General features: G+C 35.1%; 1 protein-coding gene across 5 annotated transcripts in view; it reads right to left on the reverse strand.

Annotated features, from left to right (window-relative positions):
* IL6ST (interleukin 6 cytokine family signal transducer) overlaps positions 1 to 26045 on the reverse strand; it is a 55995-nt gene that overhangs the window by 17643 nt on the left and 12307 nt on the right. For 2 of the 5 annotated variants that reach the window (XM_042939132.1, XM_042939146.1), the window contains 7 exons: positions 23731 to 23815; positions 17972 to 18051; positions 12939 to 13244; positions 11960 to 12080; positions 5093 to 5259; positions 4407 to 4561; positions 2516 to 2675 (listed from right to left, as the gene is read on the reverse strand). In XM_042939132.1, coding sequence (XP_042795066.1) covers positions 2516 to 2675; positions 4407 to 4561; positions 5093 to 5259; positions 11960 to 12080; positions 12939 to 13244; positions 17972 to 18035 — 973 coding nt within the window. In that variant the 5' untranslated portion in view covers positions 18036 to 18051; positions 23731 to 23815. Of the gene's footprint in view, positions 1 to 2511; positions 2676 to 4406; positions 4562 to 5092; positions 5260 to 11959; positions 12081 to 12938; positions 13245 to 17971; positions 18052 to 19340; positions 19436 to 23730; positions 23816 to 26045 lie in introns of those variants that run through there. The other 3 variants (XM_042939137.1, XM_042939154.1, XM_042939158.1) reach the window with 3 other exon arrangements.

Consider the following 26045-nt stretch of genomic DNA (forward strand, 5'->3'; position numbering starts at 1 on the left):
AATAAATACACATTAAGAAAAAAAAACCCTAAATGTACATATATGAGAATACAAAAAATAATGAATTGAATAAATATGGGTTAAGTTTATTATCTTACGGTGGGATGACTGTTAACAGAGTATAATAAAAATGAATTCATAGTACTGTTGTGATAATCACCAAACATGTGAAAAATGAAAAAGCACTTTACAGGATCAGGACGCCTGGGTGGCTCGTCGTTTGAGCACCTGATTCTTGATTTCAGCTCAGGTCATGATCTCACGGGTTCACGAGATCAAGTCCAACGTCTGGCTCTGTGCTAACAGTACGGAGGCTGCTAGGGATTCTCTCCCTTCCTCTCTCACTACCCCTCCCCTGCTTATATGTGCATGTGTGTGCTCTACCTCAAAATAAATAAATAAACTTATAAAACCAAATATCAAATGCTAGTAATTAGGTTTTCTTTTATTTTTTTATTTATTTATTTATTTTTTTTTTATTTTTGGGACAGAGAGAGACAGAGCATGAACGGGGGAGGGGCAGAGAGAGAGGGAGACACAGAATCGGAAACAGGCTCCAGGCTCCGAGCCATCAGCCCAGAGCCTGACGCGGGGCTCGAACTCACGGACCGCGAGATCGTGACCTGGCTGAAGTCGGACGCTTAACCGACTGCGCCACCCAGGCGCCCCAAGTTTTCAAAATTCCTATAGGATCAACTGATTTTTCAAAAAAGGATCTGAATAACATCTAAACTGTGATGTGCTCATTATAAAGAGGTAATTACAGAGGACAAAACAAAGAGGAAAGGCAGACAAGGGAGGCTGGGGAAAAGAGTGCCAGTATAAGGGATTCAAATAGATACACACGCATAAGCATACAAGAAATTATAAAAAAAAATGTTATAGGCCAGAAAGATTTCCTAACATGAAAAGAACCTGGAGGCATCATTCATTAAGTTGAAGAAATGCTTATCTAAATGGCTCATAATTTTCTGGGTATCTCTTTGATTTGACAAAGGTTATGTACCATCTCCCCAGAAAATGCACACAGGCACTAACTACAATAATCTGTCCACATTTTAAAGTAGTTCAGCAACCCCTGCCCCCCAAACTGACCCAACCAGCTTTCAAGACCTCTATGATGCCAGTTTAAGAATTCCTGGGGGCACCTGGGTGGCTCAGTTGGTTAAGTATCTGACTCTCAGTTTCGGTTCAGGTAATGATCTCACAGTTTTGTGAGTTTGGGCCCCACATTGGGCTCTGTGCTGACAGTGTGGAGTCTGCTTGGGATTCTCTCTCTGCCTCTCCCCCACTTGCGCTGTCTCTGTCTCTGTCTAAATAAATAAATAAACTTAAATTAAAAAAAAAAAAAAAAAAAAAAAGGGGCGCCTGGGTGGCTCAGTCGGTTGAGCGTCCGGCTTCGGCTCAGGCCATGATCTCACAGTCCGTGAGTTCGAGCCCCGCGTCGGGCTCTGTGCTGACCGCTCAGAGCCTGGAGCCTGTTTCGGATTCTGTGTCTCCCTCTCTCTCTGCTCCTCCCCCATTCACGCTCTGTCTCTCTCTGTCTCAAAAATAAATAAACGTTTAAAAAAAAAAAAAAAAAAAAAAAAAAAAAAAGAATTCCCAGCCAAGACAAAGGAATCTGGTTGAGGACCCAACTCAGGACCCAATTCAGCAACAGCAGGATTGCTTTCTTTCATGTCATTTATGAGAATAAGAGAAAATTCTTAGTGGAGAGGGGTAGTTTACTATTCTGCTTTTTGAGATTGTCACTTCACCTATCTAAACTGCTAGTAGAGCTGGAAGTGAAGGGATATATGTGGTACAGAAGGTTTTAAAGCCACAGTTGTTGCTATTGACATCTAAAGGGTGAAACTAGAATGAAAAATGTTCAGAAAGAAAAATCTCTATGCCACAGGACTACTTCTTGATTGCTATACAATAAATTAGTAATGTTAGGTGTTTTGGGGAGGGAATCTTACCTTATAACATACACCCTTTTATAACTTTTGGATTGTGCACTGTATGCCCTATATGATCGTGGAGAGGAAAAAGGGAAAATGATAATAAACTAACCAACCTAAACTTTAGGATCCTTTTCTAGGGGTTTATTAAGTGATGGAAGGGAAAAAAATGAATAAAAATATAGTACAAATATATTTCTGATAGTGAGAGTCTATGGTATATTTTGTTAACGTTATTTTAATGACTCAGGATATGATTCTCTAGTTAGGGATACTGTGAAACATTCCCTTTTAATAAGATGTTCTGGATTTAACTGTTATGTCAATGGTTTTCTCATTACCATGGAAAAAAAAATTCCATGGTAATCTTCTTTCATTAGTAATCAAATAGAGTTATACAATCAATAATGCACATTTTATATCTTTAGGTCCTTAAAAATAAAAGTGTAAAATATAAGTTTGAACAGAACGATCACAAAGTAAGAAGCAATGAGGTTTATACTATTAAGACCTGACACAAGTCATAGCCATAATTCCAAACCTTTACTTCTTCATGGATCTTAATTACTTACTGTCTTCATATGTGATCCCACTGGCTTCTTCACTCCAGTCACTCCAGAATCCTTTACCATCTTCCTTCATACAACGAATCCTAAACACATATTCTGTGAAAGGCTTAAGGTCCTGGACAGTGAAAGAAGTTCTACTGGATGCTGTATCTTCAGGAGGAATCTAAAATCAAAGCAAACCAACCAACAAAAAAACCCCATGGAATTTATTATAAGTGTCCTAAATTCCATTAAGATCTTAGAAATTGATTTAATAAAAGAGAACTAACAAACAGACGCTGAAAAGAAATAAATGCAAGTCAAAAAGCAGTCAGAGTCAGTAAGTTAACAGATTTGGGAAGTATGGAACTATCTATTATTAATCCTTCCTTCCTTTTCTTGATTTTTATATCTTCCTTCCATGAAGCCTGTAACACATAGGATCTCAGCAGGAAAGAGATGGCGTATTCCAATTAGACTTTAATTCAAGAAGGGTTTACTAAAGGAAATATGGGTAGAGTGTAGGGAAAACTTAGGCAGTGGTCAGTACTCTGGGGCTTGTCGCTGTTACCACCCCTAGCCCCAAAGGGACGAGGGGAAGTAGCAGAAACTGGGAGAGGAGGGTCAGACAGGGTTAACTTGACAGGACCAGTGACCTTAGGCTGAGAGACAGCAGCTCCAGGGAAGAAGCAGGGAAAATAAATATGCTCACTTCACTTCACTTCTCTCCTCTCTTGTGCTAGGCCCTCTTCCCCCTCCTCCCATTAATCACATTCACTAGGAAACCAGAGACAATGTGAACCCACAGATGAAATTCATACAGGTCAGCATTCCAAGACAAAGAGTAGGGTAGAGAAGAACAGAGTGTAACTCTGGATAGGCAAAATGAAGCCCAATCAAGAAAAATAAAAACTATCATTGCATATAACTTGGTTTTCAGGAAACGAGAGAATAAAGATAAATGATTCTTTCTACTACTATGGGATTCCAATATTGAATACAAAAATAGGGGCCTTTTTTTCTATCAGTGAATTAAGATTCTATGTTATTAAAAATATTTTGAAGTTTAGGTATGTATCCTCTCTGTACAACATGAAGCATTAATCCATTTTTGTTTGTTGCTTTTTCTGGTTTTATTTTGAGCCCTTTAAGTGGAATGGAGAGCAGAAGTAGTAAGGTCATGGGCTCAAATCCCTTATGAACTCATTACTGCAATAAGAGAAAGCAAAAGCATACTGTTAGTGATAAATGAAATTACAACAAAGAATATTATGGGGAACACAAAGCTATGGTGACAGACATCCTTTTAAAAAGTTCTAAGTACTTCTTTTGGTGATAGCATCATCTCTGGGTATACTATTCTTTTCCTTTTCAGGCTTAGAAGTTCCCCAATAATTCCTTCCTCTACTAAGAGGTTGACAAGCTTTCTAAAAAGGACTAGATAGTAAATATTTTAGGTTGTGGGCCAGATATTCTCTGTTCTAACTCAACTTGTCCACTGTGGCACAAAGTAGCCAAAGACAGTATTAAAAAAAATGAGTGTGGCTTTGTTTATAAGAACAGATGGCAGGATGAAATTGGCCTCCAGATTTAGTTAAACCCTGATCTCTACCTTTGCTATATAATCTCTTCATATACTCCCCCACTTAATTCTTATTTTTTGTGTTCCTTTCACCTCCCACCAAAAATACTATTTCTTGCCACCCTACATCCCTTCCATACTTCATTTAAAGGCTACTGTACTCAGCAAGACTATATTTTCTATCCAAATGTCTTCCTGTTTGCCCTTGCATGAAATACAGATCAAGAAGAGGTGTGAAACAAAATATTACATATATTCACAACCTTAGTATATTGAAACTTTTAGGTTAGAGGGTTCTAAGACTATCTGCATAAACAGTAACTTGCAAGTTACCTGGCTCCAGGTTGAGGCATCTCTGGTCCTATATTGAATGTTATATTTCAGTCTTATAAAACTCTGAATACTTGAGTTGATCCATGTCAATTTTAAGATACTAGACAGTTCCTCTGAGTTGCTGACTGATAAATTATGTGGTGGATTGGGCTTCACTGAAGAATAAAATAAATCCGAATTTTTATCATTTTTACAACTTCTTATACAGACTCAAAATATACTTCTTATATTTCACTATATTGATTTACTCATACCATATGAACTAATTTTTCTGAAAACAGTACTTATGTCATACTATTATAACGAAGAGAAAACGTTTCTGAAGAAATTTTAGTTTTCTTTGTCAATTTATTATGCTTGTTAAGTTTTTCAGGTTCCAATATCAAAAGACAGATATTTATAGGCAAAGAAAAACACAATAAAAATGGACCCCACATACCATGATTACTATGCTATAAATACTGTTTGGTAACTGCACAAATACCAGCAGATAACATTCAAAATAAAAACTGCTATGAGTGCAGTTGGATTATGGATATTTTCTTTTTCCAAATTATTTTTAATGTTGATAAAATGAATTTGTAAAAGTCACTAAGATAATAAGTGGTTGTTTCTACATTAAAATTGAAAAACTAATTAATAAGCCATTAAATCTAATAAATTCTCAAATTCAGTGTTATAACTACCTTTATCTACAGGATCAAAATTTATATGATCTGATGTAACCTTCCCAAGGGCATTCTCTGCTTCTACCCAGACTTCAATGTTGACAAAATACACAGGAGAATAATCAACAGTGCATGAGGTAGGGGTGTCACGTTTTGTTTTACAATCAGCAAACTTCTCCGTTGCCCTAAATACAAAAATGGAAGAACCGGTCATTAAAAATAGATTTCAAAACATTAGAGTGAAAAATGTTATTTGATGAGACCCAGATTATTACTGCTTAAAATAAAGTAATTATAAGTATGAAATAAATTGTTGATCATTAAAAACAAATAAATTTTCTCTAAAACTTGAGTTTGCTTTATACCTTACAACACAAAATTATTTTCAAATTTTTACTCCACGGACATTACATTTATAATACCATGCTCTATCTTCAGTGACCTTTCTCTAAAAATCTATTTCTTGTAATCTTACTACCGTTTCTTTCCATTTCTGAAACAGGATCCTTACTGTACCTGCGATGTCTTTCTTCAAGCACAGTATGCCTTTTCTAAGCATAATATGTTATGAGGTGACAGGAGGATAGGGATAAGAATTTCTGTCACCCCAGAAAATTCCCTTAGCCTCTTTACAGTCAAACCCAGGCAACCACTTTCTAATTTTTATCACCAAAGTTTAAATGATATTATGATATTTACTCACCTATGTTTAAGTTATACATCAAACACACACACACACACACACACACACACTTTTTTTTTAAATAGAAGGGTAAGTGAAATCCAAAACAGGTAACTTCTATGAATTACTGAGGTATACCTCCAACAGGATACTGTATATTATGTCAATTAAAAAAATTCCTAAAAATCAAAAGCAAAATGAAATACATGAACTATGATGTTGAGTTGGTGCTATAACACAGAGAAAATTATTTTAAGTAACTTTAAGACAGCAATTTAACTATATCCTTAATGAAAGAAAAATAATCTTATAATGCTTAGTATTCCTATTGTTGGTGCTGATACTGGCATTGTTATTCCGCAGCTCTTGTGTTTACTGTGAGTTAAAGCAAATGAATAATTATATTGGTGTTGTTGGAAACTAAGGTTTTCAGCAGCTAAGAAAGGAGATGTAGATGTCAGATGAATGAAATTAAGTAAAAACAGTCCAGATTTTAAATCGGAAACATTGGTATTAGTTCATGATGTATTTTACCTTAAAGACACTTCCCAGTTCTTTCTGCCAAAAAAGCCAAGAAACAACAACCCAGTACCAGTAAGTTCCCCTAGCACCCAGACTGTAGTCCCGAAATGGTATTTCCCACTAAATGGAAACATGGCTACTTGGGAAATGGCTGATTCTAGGTCTGAGGCATGACATATGAACTTAGAAAATGAACTTGGAAAATCACATCATATCAGAAATGAAGAAAGCTGTCAAAGACTAATGAGTAAAGTCAAAGGAAGAGCCAACCTGAGGAAGTTCCTCTGAACCAAAATGGGACAATGTGAGTACCAAGAAAAATGGTAATGGACCGAAACACATCAAATATATTTAAATATGAATTCATAATGAAGGGATAAACCATTCATTATTTACCTTTGGAGGATGCTAGGGAACTAAGTCATCATAAAACTAATTGTAAAGGGAAAAATACCAATATCATTTTCCTTCCAAGAACTGTGTACCTCAGGGTAACCAATGATTGATCAAAGGAAGTTTTGAGTATATCCACTTTAAAAAAAAGATGGAATACCACTATTTTGTACCTCATGTACAAATAATGATCACTGATGATGGCTCAAACCTTTAAGAGAAACACTAACAGGAAGCAACACGATTTAATTCCCAAAACATCCTGCTGAGTCCTAAAAACCATTCACAGAAGAGTACACACTGTATGATTACATGACATTCAGAACAAGCAAAAATCTACAGTGAAGAAAATCTGACAGGTAGCTGCCCTGTGGGATGGGGTGAGACAGGGTGGTGGCTAGGACTGACTGGGAAGGAGCATAAGTGAACTTTCTGGGGGTATGATTATGTTTTAAATCTTGATATGAGTTTGAGTTACATAGCTGTATGTAGTAGCCAAAACTCATTGACTAATAATAAAGTATGTATTTTTAAGATGCACATAAATTTTATGAAAACACAAAAGCTATGGGTGACTGTCTAGTTAATTACATTTAATTAATGATGTAAACACTGAAGCGTGTAAGGGTGAAGTATACTAATTTCTGCAACTCACTTTGAAATGCATTAAAAAAGGTGAAAAGAAGGATGCATAGATACACATCTGTGTGATAAAACAAATACAGTAAAATGCTAATTGCAGGATCTAGGTGATGGGTCTGTATAAATGTTCACTACAAAGTTCTTCCAGCTTTGATAAAAACTGCTGTCAAGAACAGTTTGTTTATAATCAATTTTTACTTGTGTCTGCAGAGTGTGTCAGTCATGTCAAAGCCAGGTCTAGTACACCAAACCTGTCTTTGCAAAAAAAAAAGAAAAAGAAAAAAAGAATGGGAAATTTTATAATCAATGGATTGAGCTGACAACACACCTGAAACCACTGTTCAATCTTGGTATCAGAAAAGCAAAAATCCTCAACCAAAACATCTGTTAGATCTAATCAAAGAATTCAGTAAAATTGTAGAATTCAAAATTAAAATACAAAAATCAGTAGCGGTATTTTTACACTTAAAAGAATTTTCTGAAAAAGAAATAAATTTATCCCATTTACAATAGCATCAAAAAAATAAAATAGAAATAAATTTAACTAGGGAGGTGAAAAATCTCTACTCTGAAAACTACAAGATACTAATGAAAGAAATCAAAGAAGACACAATAAGAAAGGTATTCTGTGTTTATGAATTCAAAGAATATTGTTAAAATGTTATCACCACCAAAAGCCATCTGTAGATTCAACGCAATCATTATCAAAATTCCAATGGCTTTTTTCTTTATACAAAAGTAGAGGAAAACACTCCTAAAATTTATGTGGAAACAGAAAAGACTTTGAATAGTCAAAGAAATCGACTTTTTTTTTTTTTCAAATAAGTCTCAATTTTAATAAGATCCTCTACATACGCATTTGCTACTGAAAACTGAACTACCACAAAAAGTTTTTATTGTAATTCCAATTTTTGAAAACCAGAAAATCTAGCCTATGCACCCTGCCCTAATTATAATTATGCTCTAGCCAAACCACCCAATGTTCTCTATATATTCCTCCTGTGCAAGTTACTTGGCTTCTAATTTGATGTTAGGTTTTCTTGTTTTTTTTTTTTTTTTTTCTTTAAATGTTTTTATTTTTGAGAGAGAGTGTGTGAGCAGGGGAAGGGGACACACACACACACACACACACACACACACACACACACACACAATCCGAAGCAGCTCCCAGCTGCCAGCACAGAGTCCTACTCTACAAAGCTCTAGTCTGATTCCTAACCCAAATGAGCCACCCCGGAGCCCCATGTTAGATTAACCTATCTTAATGACTTCAGGCTTCTCAAACAGATAAGCAACACTCAAAACCTATTAGTGCTTCCTTGGGTCATATCAAAAAGTGAAACTAAAGTATATTTAAGTCATTCAAATGCAAACTACAGGATTCCTCTCAAATTACAGGTATCAAGGTAGAAAAGACAAGACAGAGCTAATATCATAGATTGTCAAAATCAACTAATTATGCTAACTAATACTTGAGTAGGAAGCCAAGAATACCTGACAGAGAAGACCCTCTTCACAATAAATAGTGCTGGAATAACTGGATATTCATATACAAAAGAATGAAATTATACCCTTATCCTATACCCTTCACAAAAATTAACTCAAAAAATTGAAGACTTAAATGTATGACCTCAAAACATGAAACTCTTAAAAGAAAACACAAGAATAAAGCTGCTTGACATGGATCTTGGAAAAGATTTTTTTGGATACGACACTCAAAGCTCAAGCAAAAATAAAAAATAGGTAGGCGGAACTACATAAACTAAAAATCTTCTGCACAGAAACCATCAACAGAGTGAAAAGACAACCTAAAGAATAGGAAAAAAATATGTGGAAACCACAGATCTGATAAGGGGTTAATATTCTTAATATATAAAGAACTCATCCAACTGAACAGCAAAAAACCAAATAACCCAAATAAAAAATTGACAAAAGAACTGACTAGATTTTTCTCAAAAGATGATAAATGGAAGGGCGGCAGGTACATGAAAAGATGCTCAACATCACTTGTTATGAGAAGAATTTTAATTAAAACCATAATAAGATACCACCACATGCCTATTAGAAGGGCCATCTTCAAAAAGGTAAGAGACAATAAATGCTGGCCTGCATGTGGAGAAACGGGCACTCATATGCACTGTTGGTGAAACTGAAAATTGCTACAGACACTATGAAAAACATTATGTAGGATCCTAAAAAAATTAAAAATAAAACTACCACACATGATCCAGCAATTTCACTTCTGGGAATACATCCAAATGAATAAAAACTGCTAACTTGAAAAGATATCTGCACACCCTGTTCACAGCAGCATTATTTGTAACAGCCAAAGTATGGAAACAACGTACGGGTCCATCAATGGATGAATGGATAAAGAAAGTGTGGTTTATATACACAATGGAATATTATTCAGCCATGAAAAACAAGGATCCCACTGACACATCATTTTCTTTCCTTTATTCACAATGCAACTCAAATTTTAAAGTTTTTTTCTGCATTCAATAAAAGGGAAAAATCAGCAATTTTCAAAAACTTTTGTAACCACAAATAACATATAATTTGCATACTATCCAAGATATTCACAATCTAAATTAGATGACAAATAACAAATCCAAGCAAAAAGTATGGACATGGACATAATAAAAGACTGGTGACTAAAAAATTAATCTTTTCCTTGTTTGCGACAACAGGGATAGACCTTGAAGGCATTATGCTAAGTGACATAAGAGAAAGAAAAATACTTATTATTTCACTTATTTGTGGAATCTAAAACAAACAAACAAAAAGATAAAACTCACCCAAAAAAGAGATCAAATCTGTGGTTACCAAAGGCGGTGGGAGGAGCGAGGGGAAATTGGAGGAAGGTAGTCAAAAGGTACAAACTTCTAGTTTTAAGATACTAAGTACTAGGGATATAATGTACAACATGACCATAGCCAACACTACTGTATGATACACAGGGAAGATGTTGAATAAATCTTATAAGTTACCACAAGGAGAAATTTTTTTTCCTCTTTAAAAAAATTATACCAACATGAAAAGTTGGATGTTAGATAAACCTATTGTGGTAATCATTTCACAGTATATGTAAATCAAACCACCACGCTATGCGCCTTAAACTTACATAGTGATATATATCAATTATTTCACAATAGGAATGGAAAAGATAAAAATGACTGTCACAAATAGTAGACATAAATTGTCTAACTGCTTATCACTCCAGTTTAAATCAAGATAAAAGGTGGTGTGTACCTTTAGGAAAAAAAACAGAGGAAAAAGAGAAAAAGAAACAAACACTATGTGGTGGTTCCTGACTGGAGGTATACACCACCCTTACAAATTACTTTTGAAAAAAAAAAAAAAGAAAAAGAAAAAGATACCACACAAAAATCTGATTGTCTAGATGTAACAGCAATTTTTAGGAGGGCACAAAGGAACATGTTAAACAATGTGTAACTGCAACTTTAACAACTGAATTGCAAAGAAGAAGAAAGAAGAGAAAACCAGGTGGAATCTATGGTAAAGACAAACTTATAAAACATTATTAATTTGCAATGCATAGAGATTATTTAGATTGTGATTTGAACACATGTAAAAATATATACATATATTCATGACAGAGCACAGGTGATACAGTCAACGATAATGTCATAGTGTATGACAGATGGTAGCTATGCTTATGGTGAGCACTGCACAAGGTATACAGAATTTGAATCACTATATTGTACAGCTCAAACTATTTTAAAACTGTGTCAACTATACTAAAAAAATATTAAAAAGACGTATATACTTATATATCATGAGACATGATACTAACTGAAAATGCAACGATATACTGAAGTATTTTCAATTCTATTGCAGTATAATAATGGTATGTAGTTATGGGTACTTTAAAAAAAAAGTTTACTCAGTTTTGAGAGACAGAGCGTGAACAGGGGAAAGGGAGAAAGAGAGAGGGAGACACAAATTGGAAGCAGGCTCCAGGCTCTGAGCTGTCAGTGCAGAGCCCAACACGGGGCTCAAACTCATTAACAGTGAGATCATAACCTGAGCTGAAGTTGGCTGCTTAAACTGACTGGGCTACCCAGGTGCCCCAGTAGTTAGGGGTCTTAAAAAAGGGTCCTTATCTTTTAGAGATATGTACTGAAATATTTATGGATGAGATGATATGATGTCTGAGATTTTAAGATAATCTGGGGTGGGATATATATAAGATTGGTCATGAGCTGATCATTACTAGAGCTGGATGATAAACACAATGGGGATTTATTATACTATTCTTTCCACTTTTAAATGTTTCAGATGTTCTAAAATAAAAGCTTAAACAAAATGTCTAAAAATCTGAGACACCTGGGTGGCTCAGTGGGTTAAGTGTCCGACTCTTGACTTTGGCTCAGGTGAGAAGTTCGAGTCTCACATAGGGCTCTATGCTGACAATATAAAGCCTGCTTGGCTCTCCCTGTTTCTCTGCCCCTTCCCTGCTTGGGCTCTCGCTTGCTGACTCTCAAAACAAACAAACAAACAAACAAGCATTAAAATGAAAAAATGTTTAGAATTTTGCATTTAATATTTCTACTTGAAGAAATAAAAACTTCACAAATGACTAATTTACTAAATTTAACATACAAAAAACAAGAACAACTTGCCATTCAGATTTTAAAGTGAAGTTTGTTTCCAGGTATGTTTCCCTTCCAGGATCCCACTGACACATCATTTTCTTTCCTTCATTTACAATGCAACTCAAGTTTTTAGGTTTTTCTGGAGGCACTAATAGGGAAAAATCAGCAAATTTCAAAAAGCTTTTTGACCACAATTAACATACAATTTATATACTACCCAAGATATTTAAAACCTAAATTAGATGATAAATTAACAAACCTAAGCAAAAAGTATAGAAGACTGATGACTAAAAAACTAATCTTTTCTACTTGCACTCATACTTTTTAGATTAAATAATACATATTTTCTATAATAACTGTCATAACTCATATGTTTCAAATTAATTGTCTACACAAAATCAATTTTCATTTATAACTGGATATCAATATTAACTGATTTCTCCATGAAGTTTATTTTAATAACACTGCATATGTTATTAAAGGCATTTAAATGGAAACAAAAATAATTATATTTCTCTTCCTATTACTTTCCAAAACTCTGCTGGAGGAAAAGCAAATCCCAAAATTATGGTTTTGGGTATCCATAAATTTGATAATCCACTCTTGGGTCACACTAAGTTTATTTACTCTGACATAGGGTATTTCTTCACTTTCGCCAGTTAGTTGCTTTATATGTGCATCTTCTCAGCAATTAAGGGATACTGAAAGTTACTATGACTACATTCATAAACTTCAACAATGTTTTGTGGGTCTCATGTCAAAACATTTTTTTAGAAAACTGATGGATACCTGACTTGCATAAAAGAGAAAACTTATGTTACTCTTCAGGCTTTTTGTATATTATTAATGCAAATATAGTTCCGCTTCAAAACTTATTTTTTTTAATTAATTATGTCCAAAAGCCACCAAGCCAACAAACTGCCACATTTCATAAAATCCAACAGACATTACAAATGTAATTCAACAGTCATAACAAAGTCTGAAATAAGGCAAAAACAAAACTTACAGCCTGAAATTATTCTGATTCCATAAACATTCTGATCAATCTGTCCAAATGTACGAATGTTGCAAGTGAGTTGAATATTTAATAAAGATATATCTCTAAATGTGACACTAGATGCTGTTCTGTTTATGATGGTATATTGTTCTTTAGGAACAGTAACATGGTTTGTTTTCCAGAAAATGTAATTAGCATTTACATGAAAATAATCCATGCATTTTTCCTTTAGCACACAAACTGCAGTGAAATTAGAACCAAGTTGTACAACTGGAGATTCAGGTTTGATATGACCACATGGCTCTAGAAGTTCACCTGAAAAGGAACAACAGAAAATATAAAAATGGACTGAATTATTCTGGTACAAAATGGTATTTTATATCAAAGCAGTCCCTCAATATTGAATAAATTATCTCTAAAGACAGGAAAAAAGGAATACACAGTAAAAAAAAAAAAAAAAAAAAAAAAACATGGCCAGGATTCAATGCCTAAATTTGTAAAGAAATACACAAATTATAAGGCTAATGAAAAGAAAAATGTATGCAAGCTTCAGCCCTTTTGATAGTTATTCCAACTTTACTTTAGGAAACACAGACTGCCTGCAGCATGATTCAGACTTATTCCACCACCAATCCTGTTCCTTGATTCAGACCCAAGGTCTAAATTAAACCCTCCAGAAAAGAGGCAGTGGTAGGTTCTGCTCTCCAGTCCTGAATGGTGTTGGGCGGGTAGATGGGGGCAGGGAAGATAGTATGCATGTTCATTTAACAAAATTCAGACAACATAGTAAACAGCAAGGGAACAAAAAAACCATGGAGACTAGAACAAGATGACCAAATATATGTTTTAGCAGTAAGTATATGGGATAAAATCGCATATTAAAAAACAAAAAAATCAGACTGCATGAAAAAATAACTATACCACAACTATATGCTTTAACTATACTCAATTCCACGCGGATGACAACTAAATCCCTATCTCCAGCTCTAACTTCCTACTGTTTTCAATAGCTTGAAATACATATCCATGTGAGATTTCCTGTAAGTACTCTAAGGTGAACACATCTAAAGATATATGTACCCCAGTTCCCTTTAAACTTATTATTTCTCTATCTCTGCTCAGAGCACCATGTGCATCCAGTGATCTAGGCCAGATAGCCTGCAGTCACCTTCAATGTCTCTAATTAGAGTCCTCCAACTTCCAACTTAACAACACTGCATTGAGTCTTGTTGGTTCCAGATTCTTTTTTTTTTTTTTTAATTTTTTTTTTAACGTTTATTTATTTTTGAGACAGAGAGAGACACAGCATGAACGGGGGAGGGGCAGAGAGAGAGGGAGACACAGAATCGGAAGCAAGCTCCAGGCTCTGAGCCATCAGCCCAGAGCCCGACGCGGGACTCGAACTCACGGACCGCGAGATCGTGACCTGAGCTGAAGTCGGACGCTTAACCGACTGAGCCACCCAGGCGCCATGGTTCCAGATTCTTAATATGTTTATCAACCACTTTCTTACCAGCCCTATTTTGTCTGCTGAAGCTCAGGCCATTACACCACGGCCTGACCTCCTTCCAGTTTATCCTGCATACTACTACCCGAGTTACTATTCAAAATGATCATGCTATTTCCCTATTTTAAATTATTTAATGGTTTCCTGCTACCATCAACATAAAATTCCCAACTACTTGGCATGATTCTAGCCTCACTGCCCAGAAATGTAAGGCAGCTTTCCCTAGAAAATCCCATTTGCCAATGGGTTCTTGGGTGGTTACCTATCCTAACTGAGCTTCAGTTTTTTTCACTTGGAAAATGAAGTTACTAATCCAGTGTTTCTGAGATTAAAAATTACTTATGTAAAACATCTATCTCAATGCCTGATATTCAACAGTCCACCAATAAATGGCAGCCTATCATCATTATTAATCTCCAGAGACCATCAAGTCACACTGATAGGGTCTGGAAGGTTCTCTCAAAGTCATCAGGAAGAATTAAAAACAGTTTTTTGCAGTCAAAACTGTACTCCAAAATGGAATCCTGGACTCTCATAAAGCCTATAATGCCCAGAGTAGGAATGTGTATTTCTTTGTTTCAAAACTCATAATGTGGGATGTTTACATGACCTTGCTATTATTTATTTATGTTTACAGTAAGTCCCAGTGCATTACTCTAAACTTCCAATTGTATGGAACTTCATCTTGTGGGGTACTAACAAGTTACTCTGATAGTGGGCCAGTCCTTACAAATCCCTAGACCTCACTTTATTCCTTGGTAAAATCACTCCTATTTTACTTTCTCTAAAGTAATTATAAGGAACAGTAAGTACACAATACACTTTACAGAACTACATGAGACACAACTACAGGCTCAGTATTAACACTTTTTAAACACACAAAATAAGAGAAATACCAAAAATGAACAAATGTTCCAAAGTGAAATACAGGTTCATTAAAATCATCCTATGCTAAATTAATACCATTTTTACAGGGCTACCAGGTTATTTGAGATTAAATTGTTTAGAAAGAAAGCATTTTAATTTTTGAGCATCTGAGAAAGTTAGTTGGGGTAATTACATAGACAAGATGAAGAAATGTGGATTAGAATATACTATAACATGTAATATAGCATGAACATTACAAAACTGTTATTTGGTTGTTCCTGAGTTACAAAAACAGAAATTCCATTGGTTCAAACTAAATTGAATCTTAATTGGTTGATTACTCAAATATAAAAAACACTACAAAAAAGTCAGCGTGAGAAAGGTCTTGAGTTGAGCAGGCTCAAGTGCCTGCTCTTAGCCCTTGTGCCAGATTGTATTTTCCAAACATGGTCACACCTATATATTTATTCCATCCCATGTGCTCTTCTTACAATGTGACTGATACTCCTTCCACAAAGAAATGGGGTCAACTCCTGCCCTCAGATCTGTGTGGGTGCTAATGGCCCTCCGATCTGCCTCAGCTAATGGAGTGTACTATGTGACTTCCAAGGCTAGATCATTAAATGAATACAACTTTTGACTAGCTCTCTTTTTCTCTTTTAGAACATTTGTCCTTGGAACCCAGCCACATGTTGCTGGTGAGCCAAGGTCACATGGGGAGACTACATGCACTGTTCTGGCCAACAAGCCCAGCAAAGTCCTCAAACTACAGCCAGCATCAACACCAGACATATAAATGAATGTGCCTTCACATGATTCTAGTTCCTAATCTTAGAATACTCCAACTGAGGTCCCAGATATCATACAGCAAAGATGAACAGTCCAGCTATTTTATTCATGACACACAAACCGTGAGAAATAATAATGATTGCCATTTTAAGCCTAAAGTTTTAGAGTAATTTGTGAAACAGCAATAACGTGGTCCTGTTATTCTGAACATATTTATTGATAACTTGGCAGAAAACAGAGAGACATCCACACTTATCAAATTAGCAAAGGACAAGACTATGAAGGATTGACAACACTTTGGATCATAATGTTAGGATTAAAATTATATTGAAAAAATAGACCAGTAGGCTAAAACCAAGATAATGAACTATGCCAGAGAGGAAAATACCTCCCATTCAGGCTGATATGAAATAAATACAGGTAAGGGAGAAATGGCTTAAAAGTAATTCATGTGAAAATAACCTAAGAATTTTCACTGGCTAGTAGCTTAACATGAAACTACAGTCCATCTTAGCTGGAAAAAACTATGTTGATTGAATAAAAATGATGTTTAGATCAAAGTAAATTATAAAATTACTATACTCAGACCTAGTCCAGTTTTGGTACATTAAATTCACTTTTTTAAGTGTATTTTATTCGAACCTCAATAATAATTATATAATTACTATCCTTTTTATAATGTTTACTATGGGCCAGGCACCGTCCAGATGCCTTCTGTATAATAATTCATTTAATCTCCATAATAACCCTAGGAGTTAGGAACCATTATTATTCCCATCTCATAGATCAGGAAACTGAGGCACAGATTAAGCAACTGGCCAAAGTCCTACAGCTGGTAAGTGTGAGAGGTGGGATGGTCTAGTATTTTGAAGGTGCTATGGGCAACCAAGGGAAGAATGAGAAGTGTAATCAGCATGTACAGGGTTAGAAGCCAAGGCTGTAAAAAATAATTAGGATAACCGCGTAAGTTCAATTTGGGGAAGAGAGGCCTCAAGAGACACATAAACAAAGTCCTTCAATATGTGAAGAGTTGAACAGTGGGAAGAGAAAGTGGGAGTACTCTAGAACTAGGGTTAACGGGAAAACATTTCAAGGAGAAAAATTTGGGCTTCAGAATAAGGAAAGATTTCTCAAATAGCAACAATTTTCAAAATAAGCTTTATGTCACTTAAAGTGTTCGAAAAGAGCTTCATTCCTAGATTTAGAAAGGGGATGATTTATAGCAGTGCTTCTCAAACTATCTGTGGTGAAAAGATCAGTATGGCTTTTTCTTCCCCCCAGTCTTTCACAATCTTTGCTCTGTACCATTTTTGATGAGACAAGTCCAGGGATCACATGCTTGGGTATCATGGCTATGTCAAATTGTTAAGAACTTCTAACATTTATTCTTAATTTCTGTACTTAAGTGGACCAGTAACAACAACCAGTTCTCAGATGGGCATCACGTTGTGGTCTAGTCTGAGCAGTACTGCTCCAAGTGACCTCTTTATTCTGGTATCACAATAATACTCCTGCTCAGTGATACCTTTGGCCACTAAATGTAACAGACTTTCCCCTATGTATTAATTGAAAAAAAAAAACAAAACCAAAACCCAACAAAACAATATATTTTTTCCCCTCCCCACCTTAAAGTTATTGCCAGTATACAGAAACAGCATTTAGGATTACTGGGTGACTGTTTCAACTCAAATTATAATTTACCAGGAGTATTTTTACATTTCAAAATCATTTTTAACAGCATTATTCTCTCAATAATGATCCTAGAAAAAAAATAAAAATAATTATATAATTATGAAACATAAGATTAATTATAAAATTATATAAAAATATATAAACCTAATTTGTGATGCTGGGAGGAAGGGTATTTCATGAATCTTACCTACAGATTCAGTGGTGAAGAAAATAAACAACGCTTGCACTATCCAAGTTTTCAATGTCAACATCTTGCATTAGATATTTCTGTAAAAGACATACAATGGTATTATCTTTAATATTTTTTCTCTTACAACACATAATAACACAACTTCTGAAGCTCTTGCTTCCACTGTATAATCATCTTCTAAACGGTGATAAAATTTTATGAGGATGCAGAAAACAAATTTAAGTCTTCAAAACATTTTTCTTTATTCCCATTGGAGTTATGGCTAATAAAATAGTGATGGAGAACACCTTATACTTTAAGAGCAATTAAAAAAGCAATCCTGTTTCTTTTGATGTGTAGACTTGTACTATTAGTAAACACTATGTGAGACAATACTTCAGAGAGACAAATTTCTTCATGGCAAAACCCACCAAAACCAACCTCAAAAGCTATTCGCCAAAATGGAAAAAAAAAAAGTTTGTAATTCATACCATGACCAAAAATACCCCTGATATATGAAGAATGCCTACAAATCACTAAAAAATTCCAACACCTAGAAGAAAAACAAGCAAGATGAGCTGAACAATTTATAGAAAAGGAAATACAAGTAATTTAAACATATGAAATGATACTCTCAACTTCACTCATAATGAGAGATGCAAATTAAAACTACCCCAGACAGGAATACAAGATAAAAGAGACACGCTGGAAAACAATTTGGCAGTTCTTTACCAAGTTAAAAGCACATAATAACACTGGGCATTTCCACTCCTAAGAATGTATCCAAGAGAACTAAAAATACATGTCAACATGAAGACTTTTACTCAAATGTTCATAGCAGCTTTAGTCATAATAGTCCCAAACTAAAAAAAATGTCTATCAACTGGTGAATGGATACACAAATACCCAAACAATCATATATCCATACAATAGCATACCACTCAGCAATACAAGGGAATGAACTAGTGATACATGCAATAGCATGAATGAATCTCAAAACATGTGGAACGAAGGAAGCCAGACACAACAGGCTATGTACTGTATAATTCCATTTACAGGATATTCAACAAATGGCAAAATTAAGGTGACAGAAGGCAGATAAAGGGCTAACTGGGGCTGAAGTGTGGAAGGGGAATAAATGTAAAGAGGCACAAAGGAACTTTCTGGGGTGATGGGAATGTTCTATGACCTGAGTGTGGTGGTGACAAGACTACACATTTAATATTCAAATATTCAATAGTCAAAATTCACTGAATTGTGTTAAGAATAGTGAAAGCTCCAAGATTTTACCCTACTTGCAAGCTAACAAGTTAGCCTGCCAGTTCTATGGATACTGGCAGAAGACCTGAAACTCCTGTTGTCAGAGACAAAGGACCTGATTACTCACACCAGGAGCAGCATTTTCAGATTATCAGCATTTTCTTGCGCCAGTTGCCTGAGCCCCAATTCCGACACAGCATTGTGAAGAGAGTCAGGTAACACCTGTACACACAGTGGGTTATGTTACAGGAGAGAAGACTGAGCTTAAAAACCCAGATCTTTTAAAACGTCAGTAAGCATGCTTGCCTTTTACTCTGGAGGAAAACATTACCCCTATTTTTCAAGGTTGTAAGCAAACCTTCAAGAGACCTATGAGGAATTGTATCCTAACAAACTGTACAGTAAAAATTGATAAATTTTATTCTTTATAAATTAAAACTCAATTAAAAAAACCCAGCAAAATCTACTTGGACAAGGTGTATACCCAAAAGACATCAGTGCCTCACTCCTCTAAAAGACATGTACAGGAATGTTCATACAAGTTTTAATCATAAATAGTGAAAAGTAGAAGCCCAAAACCAGAGAAATGGCGGAACAGAAAAATTCAAGTAACTAAATCACAGCAATGAAAAAGAATTACAGGTACTCAAAACAAAATGACTGAATCTCACATACAATAGAGAAGAAAGCAATTAGACACAAAAAGTATACATGATTCCCTTTATACAAAGCTCAAAATCAGGCAAATGTAATATGTGGTGATAGAGATCAGAATAGGAGTTATCTTTTTTGGGGGGTGGAGAAGAGGACAGTAGAGAGCAATCTGGGATGCTGGACATGTTCTATACTTTGGACTATGGTTATGGTCTGTGGACTTCATTGCATGTAAGTTGCACAGTAAAAATAGTAAAAAAATAAAACAAGAACTACCCAACATCATTTCTAGTTTTGGTCAAAAAATAAAAACTAAAAAATTATCAACAGTGTTACGACTGTTGAGACATTGAGACTATGAGACTATGACATAAAGGCCGTCTCATACACTGCACATTACAGTATAAAATGGCATAACCTTCCCAATAAACTGTACACTTAAATCTGTGAATTTTATTATTTGTAAAGTAGAACTCAGTTATAAACCAAGAAAAGAACCTACACACAAAAGGCATATGCTCAGTTTTGCATTATCCATCAAAATTAAAACACCTATGTTTGAATCTAATGATTATATTTCTAGAATTTTATACTACAGATATGAGCAAAATGACACATATAGAAGATTATCAACTACAGCATAGTAAAAGGCTGAAGCAACCTAAATGTTCGTGAATCGGGGAGCAGTTAAATTATAGCACATCCAAATAGAGCATACATGTACCTACAAAAATGAGAAAGCTCTAGATCCACAGGTATGTAATGATATCTAAAATACTGTTAATGTAGGGGTGCCTGGGTGGCTCAGTCAGTTGAGCACCCGACTTCCGCTCAGGTCATGATCTCGCAGTCTGTGGGTTCGAGCCCCGCGTTGGGCTCTGTGCTGACAGCTCAGAGCCTGGAGCCTGCTTGGGATTCTGTGTCTCCCTCTCTCTCTGTCCCTCCCCTGCTCATGCTCTGTCTGTCAAAAATAAACATTAAAAAAATTTTTTAAATACTGTTAACGTAGAGAACAGTGTATTTTTGTTATTTGTGGGAAGAAACCACAAAAAGGTAAAACACACAACCATTCCTTATATATGCACAAAACACCTCTAGAAGGATAAAAATTCAAATACTGGCTGCCACAAGGTAAGACACCTAGGTAGGAGGGAGACTCTCTACCATATGTTAGTTGCACCTTCTATGTGACTTTAGTACTTAATCAAAAAAACTAAATTAAAAAATTTTTTTATGTTTATTTTTGAGAGAGAGGGAGAGACAGAGCGTGAGCAGGGGAGGGGCAGAGAGAGAGGGAGACACAGACTCCCAAGCAGGCTCCAGGCTCTGAGCTGTCAGCACAGAGCCTGATGCAGGGCTCTAACTCACAAACCGCAAGATTGTGACCTGAGCCAAAGTTGGACGCTCAGCTGACTGAGCCACCCAGGCGCCCCCAAAAAACTAAATTTAAATTAAAAAATTCTTGATGCATAAACTCTCCCAAATAACACTATCAACTTCTTGGTGAGGGCTTCACAGTACTATATTTGGAACAAAGTATTCTTTTATTAAATAGTAATACTAACTTGATTTTATGCACTCCCTTACCATGTAACAGTCACTCCATAAACGATATGTTCATGAACTATTTAGATTCTCCCAAGGTAAAGGTATAAAAAAAGTTAAGGTGCAGGAACCATTTTCCTCCACCTGTTGTATCTCTTATTTGCCAACTTTAAATAGTCCCATATGAAAAAACTCCACATCACTCAAGTGTTCATCAAAACAAAATAAAATATCAAGGCATGTTAGGAGAGCGATATGTGGTCATGCCATCCTGACCAGGAGAGCGATATGTGGTCATGCCATCCTGACCACCCCCACCAAGTACCTTGTTCACACTGTGCAGAGGATTCTCTATGGTTCCTGGAAACTGGCAATCTTTCTACTTTTGCACTATATTCTTACAACAAAACTCCAAAAGAAGAGGTTCCATGAAGGTATTTATAGTTACCACAAAGCAATTAGATTTATCTAAGCGGGGCCACAAAACACATTAAGTAAAGGAAAACAGGCAAAGTTAGGTTTCACATTTTTTAGTTAGAAAACAATGTTTCCTAATTTTTAAAGGATTGTCATTGAGATGTGATGAAGATACATGCATTACGGAACTTAATTTCATAATTCAAACCTAAGAGATGGAAACACAGTAGCACTAGCTAAAATATTAAATGCAATACCGCCAACTTAATTTTGGGGCTTATCTTGTTTTAAAATGGACAGAATTGACAGTATCCTGCTTATTGTTCCTGTCCTTTCAGTTTGTTGACAAGACATATTCAATTTACATTTCTATTATTAGCATTATCCTCCTTCATCTCTTGCAGAATTTTCCACACATATATTATAACCACATTGCAAACAATGATTTTCCTTGATATTTGCATGTTATTTTAGAAGATTTTATGAAGCTAAAACATAACTACTAACCACAGATACAGGGAATGTTTATTCCAAGCAATGAGTGGTTCTTCTTCAGTGGCAATTCCTCAACTGTGGTGGTTCAACACAGTAATGTGTTGAAAGGTGCTATAAGATGCATCACAAGTAATTCATAACTATTAAAGTAATAAAGTTAATAAATGATGTAAAAAATAAAATAAATTCAACACTGTCTCTATAGTTGATTGTTCTTATTCATTTTGATTCCCATGGATTTTCTCAAGTGGGAGAATGCATGGGAATTATAATGGATAAATATTTAATAGCTTTGCCCTTTATAAATTATTTTTGTTATTTGTGGATTGTGATTTTTGAGTCTCTTGTTCATTTCACTTTGAACCAAGGACAGAATAAAGAAGCATGAATAATATGTATAGATTTAGATTTCATGAGAGGAAGAATGTCAATATAAACTTAGTTACTACAGTAACATTACTACTATAATTGCAGAATAGATGAACTACAGTTGCCAAATAGAAGGCAAAGTAATGTTTGTTGAGTAAGCTGGGCAGGGATGAAGATGGGAAAAATTTCAGTATGGTATCATGTATACATAGTACAGTGTTACTCTGAAAAATCTGCAAAAAATCCATCAAACTTATGTTATATTAGCTAATTATTATTTTATTTATTTTTTAAAGTTTATTTTTGAGAGAAAGAGAAAGAGAGCACGTGCAAGCAAACAGGGGACGGGAAGCAGACTCCAGGCTCTGAGCTGTCAGCACAGAGCCCAATGAGGGGCTCAAACTCACAAACCATGAGATCATGACCTGGGCAGAAGTCGGAAGCTTAACTGACTGAAACACCTAGGCACCCCTAACTAATAATTATTTTAAAAATTATCTGGCTCTGCTCTATTCCATTAGTACTAATTACTAATTCCTTTTTTTTTAATTTTTTATTTTATTTTATTTATTTTTTTATGAAATTTATTGTCAAATTGGTTTCCATAACTAATTACTAATTCATAACTAACATTTTTATACTACTGTTTTACATTATAACAAGTGCTTTTATGTAAATTATTTCACTTGACTCTCCTAATATCCTAGAGAAGCAGGTAGGTAGGGCAGGGGTTACTATTTTTTTATGAGTTTATATTTTTAGAACAGGTTTAGATTTAAAACAAAATTGAGAGGAAGGTACAAAGAATTCTCACATACCCTTGGCCCCCACACAGGCACAGCCTCTCTCATTATCAACGTCACTCACCAGAATGGTGCATTCTACCAAAGTTGAACCTACATGACACACTATAAGCAACTTAAGTCTATAGTTTACCTTAGTGTTCACTCATGATATTGAATTCAATGGGTTTCAAATGGCAAGGATTAACTACTGGAACTCCACAAAAGAAAAACGAGACAGGCTAAGTTACTTACCCAAATCACAAAATTAGGAAGTGAAGTAGGGATGTGAAACTAAGTCTTCTGCCTCCAAAAGTCATGTTCTTTTCATTGATTCTCACTATAAAGAGAGGAAAGCCTTATAGAGAAAGCTGGCTTTGATAATATTTATTATATGCTTACTTCTTAAATCCTTGCCTGGTATAAGGCTTTCTGAAAGTATTCCATTGTAGATACCTTCTGACTTTCAGTATAAAACAATCCCATAAACACCTGTATAACAATATTTAAACATCCCTTTTTTTTTTTTTCACGTTTATTCATTTTTGAGAGACAGAGACAGAGTGTGAGTAGGGGAGGGGCAGAGAGAGGGAGACAGAATCCTAAGCAGGCTTCAGGCTCTGAGCTGTCAGCACAGAGCCCGACGGTGGGCTCGAACTCACAAACTGCAAAATCATGACCTGAGCCAAAGTCGGACACTTAACCAACTGGGCCACTCAGGCTCCCCCATCCTACTGTTTTAATACATACTTGGAAACATTATCAGCCCCTCTGTGCCTAGTCCAAACTCCCCTGATTTTCATGTAATGTCACAGAAACATGAAAGGGACATTTTGTTGAATTTGACAAAAGCAGTTAAAACAAATCTTTAACAGAATCATACCTTTTAACCTTTCACTAACAGTTAAGACTACTAACTCTTCAACTGCCAAACTATTTTATGCACACAAATAAAAACTCAGTTTAAAATTCAAAGCTAGGTTAAATCTGGTGTAAAAGTAATGGCAGTTCTTCTTTGAAATGTAAAAGATAACTTCAAACTTAGGAAAGGAGTTGAATCTTCCATTATTGTTTCACAAATATTAACACTTTGATATAATTTAATAATATATAAGAAACTGAATTTATAACAATGATATATTAAAATATAAAGGAAATAATTATTTTTAAATTTTCAAGTGAACAGCAGTTGAAAATGTCATGTACAAGTCCTCTATAATCCCCAGAGAACTACTGTCAACAATTTGATGGAAACTCTTGCAAAATTTTTACTTGTATATTCTAAAATTATACTGTATAAATACACTTTATTTCACAAAAATGTTCTATAACTTGCTTTTTTCCCTTACTAAAGTCAATACATAAAGATTATTACATTTGCTCAAATTCACCATCTCATACAGGTTTTCCCTGGCCACCCAGTATTGCTTATCCTCCTTTCCTGTTAATACTTTTTAAAACAGCTTGGCAAATATTTCTTATAAAGAACCAAATAATAATTATTTTAGGTTTTGTGTGTGTTAAGGTCTTTGTTGCAACTAGTTAACTCTGTTGTAGATAATATGTAAACAAATGGGCACACTATATGTTATCTAACTTGGATTTAAATTAAAAAAACAAGGGATGGCTGAATTCTAATAAAACCTTATTTAATAAAATAGGATGCATGTTAGATTAGGTCTGCGGACCATAGTATGCCAACACTTCAGAAAGTGTGCCAAAATAGTATTTAATTTACTTATTTTGTTTATTGGCTGTTATGGGTTGAATTGTGTTTTCCTCCTGAACGACATGTTGATCTCCTAACCCCCAGTATCTCATAATATGACCCTATTTAGAAATAGGGCTGTGGCAGATATAATTAGTTAAGATATCATAATGGAGTGGCCCTTAATACTGGTTGCTTGTCATTATGAGATAAAACACACAAACACAATGCCATGTGACAACACAGGCAGGGATTGGCTACCACCAGAAGCTACGAAGAGGGAAGAGGCAAAGATTTTATCGAGAGTTTCAGAAGGACTTCTGGCCTCCAGAACCGTAAGAGAATAAACTTCTCTTACTAGAATAACTTAATAGAATAAACTTTTACTGTTTTTTAAGTCATCCAGTTTGTGCCACTTTGTTACAGCAGCCCTGGGAAACTAATACACTGTGCACCTAAAATAGAAAGCAAGCAAATTAGGCAAGAAATTCTGTGTGTTTTGTTCTCAACTATGCTCCTAGCAACAAGAATCATACCTAGCATGGTAAGTACCTCAATACATTTGTTGGATGGATAAACTGACTTCCTTGTTGTAAGCTGGTACATGATATATTAGTGGAAAAAATATACTATAATATAACCAGTCCCAAGTCTGGTGGGACAAAGCTTTCATTTCTCTTTGGAAAATAGCTAGTTTAATAGCTAGGTCATATATATGGTAGGTATATATTTATTCATATTCTTCTTCGGTGATGCGTCCAAATATTTTGCTCATTTTTAAATTGCATTTGTTGTTTTTTCATTACTATGTTTACAAAGTTTTAAAAATATATTCTAGGGGTGCCTTGGTGGCTCAGTCGGT

The sequence above is a fragment of the Panthera leo genome, chromosome A1, assembly GCF_018350215.1.
Source record: "Panthera leo isolate Ple1 chromosome A1, P.leo_Ple1_pat1.1, whole genome shotgun sequence".
In the NCBI taxonomy this organism is placed as follows: Eukaryota; Metazoa; Chordata; class Mammalia; order Carnivora; family Felidae; genus Panthera; species Panthera leo.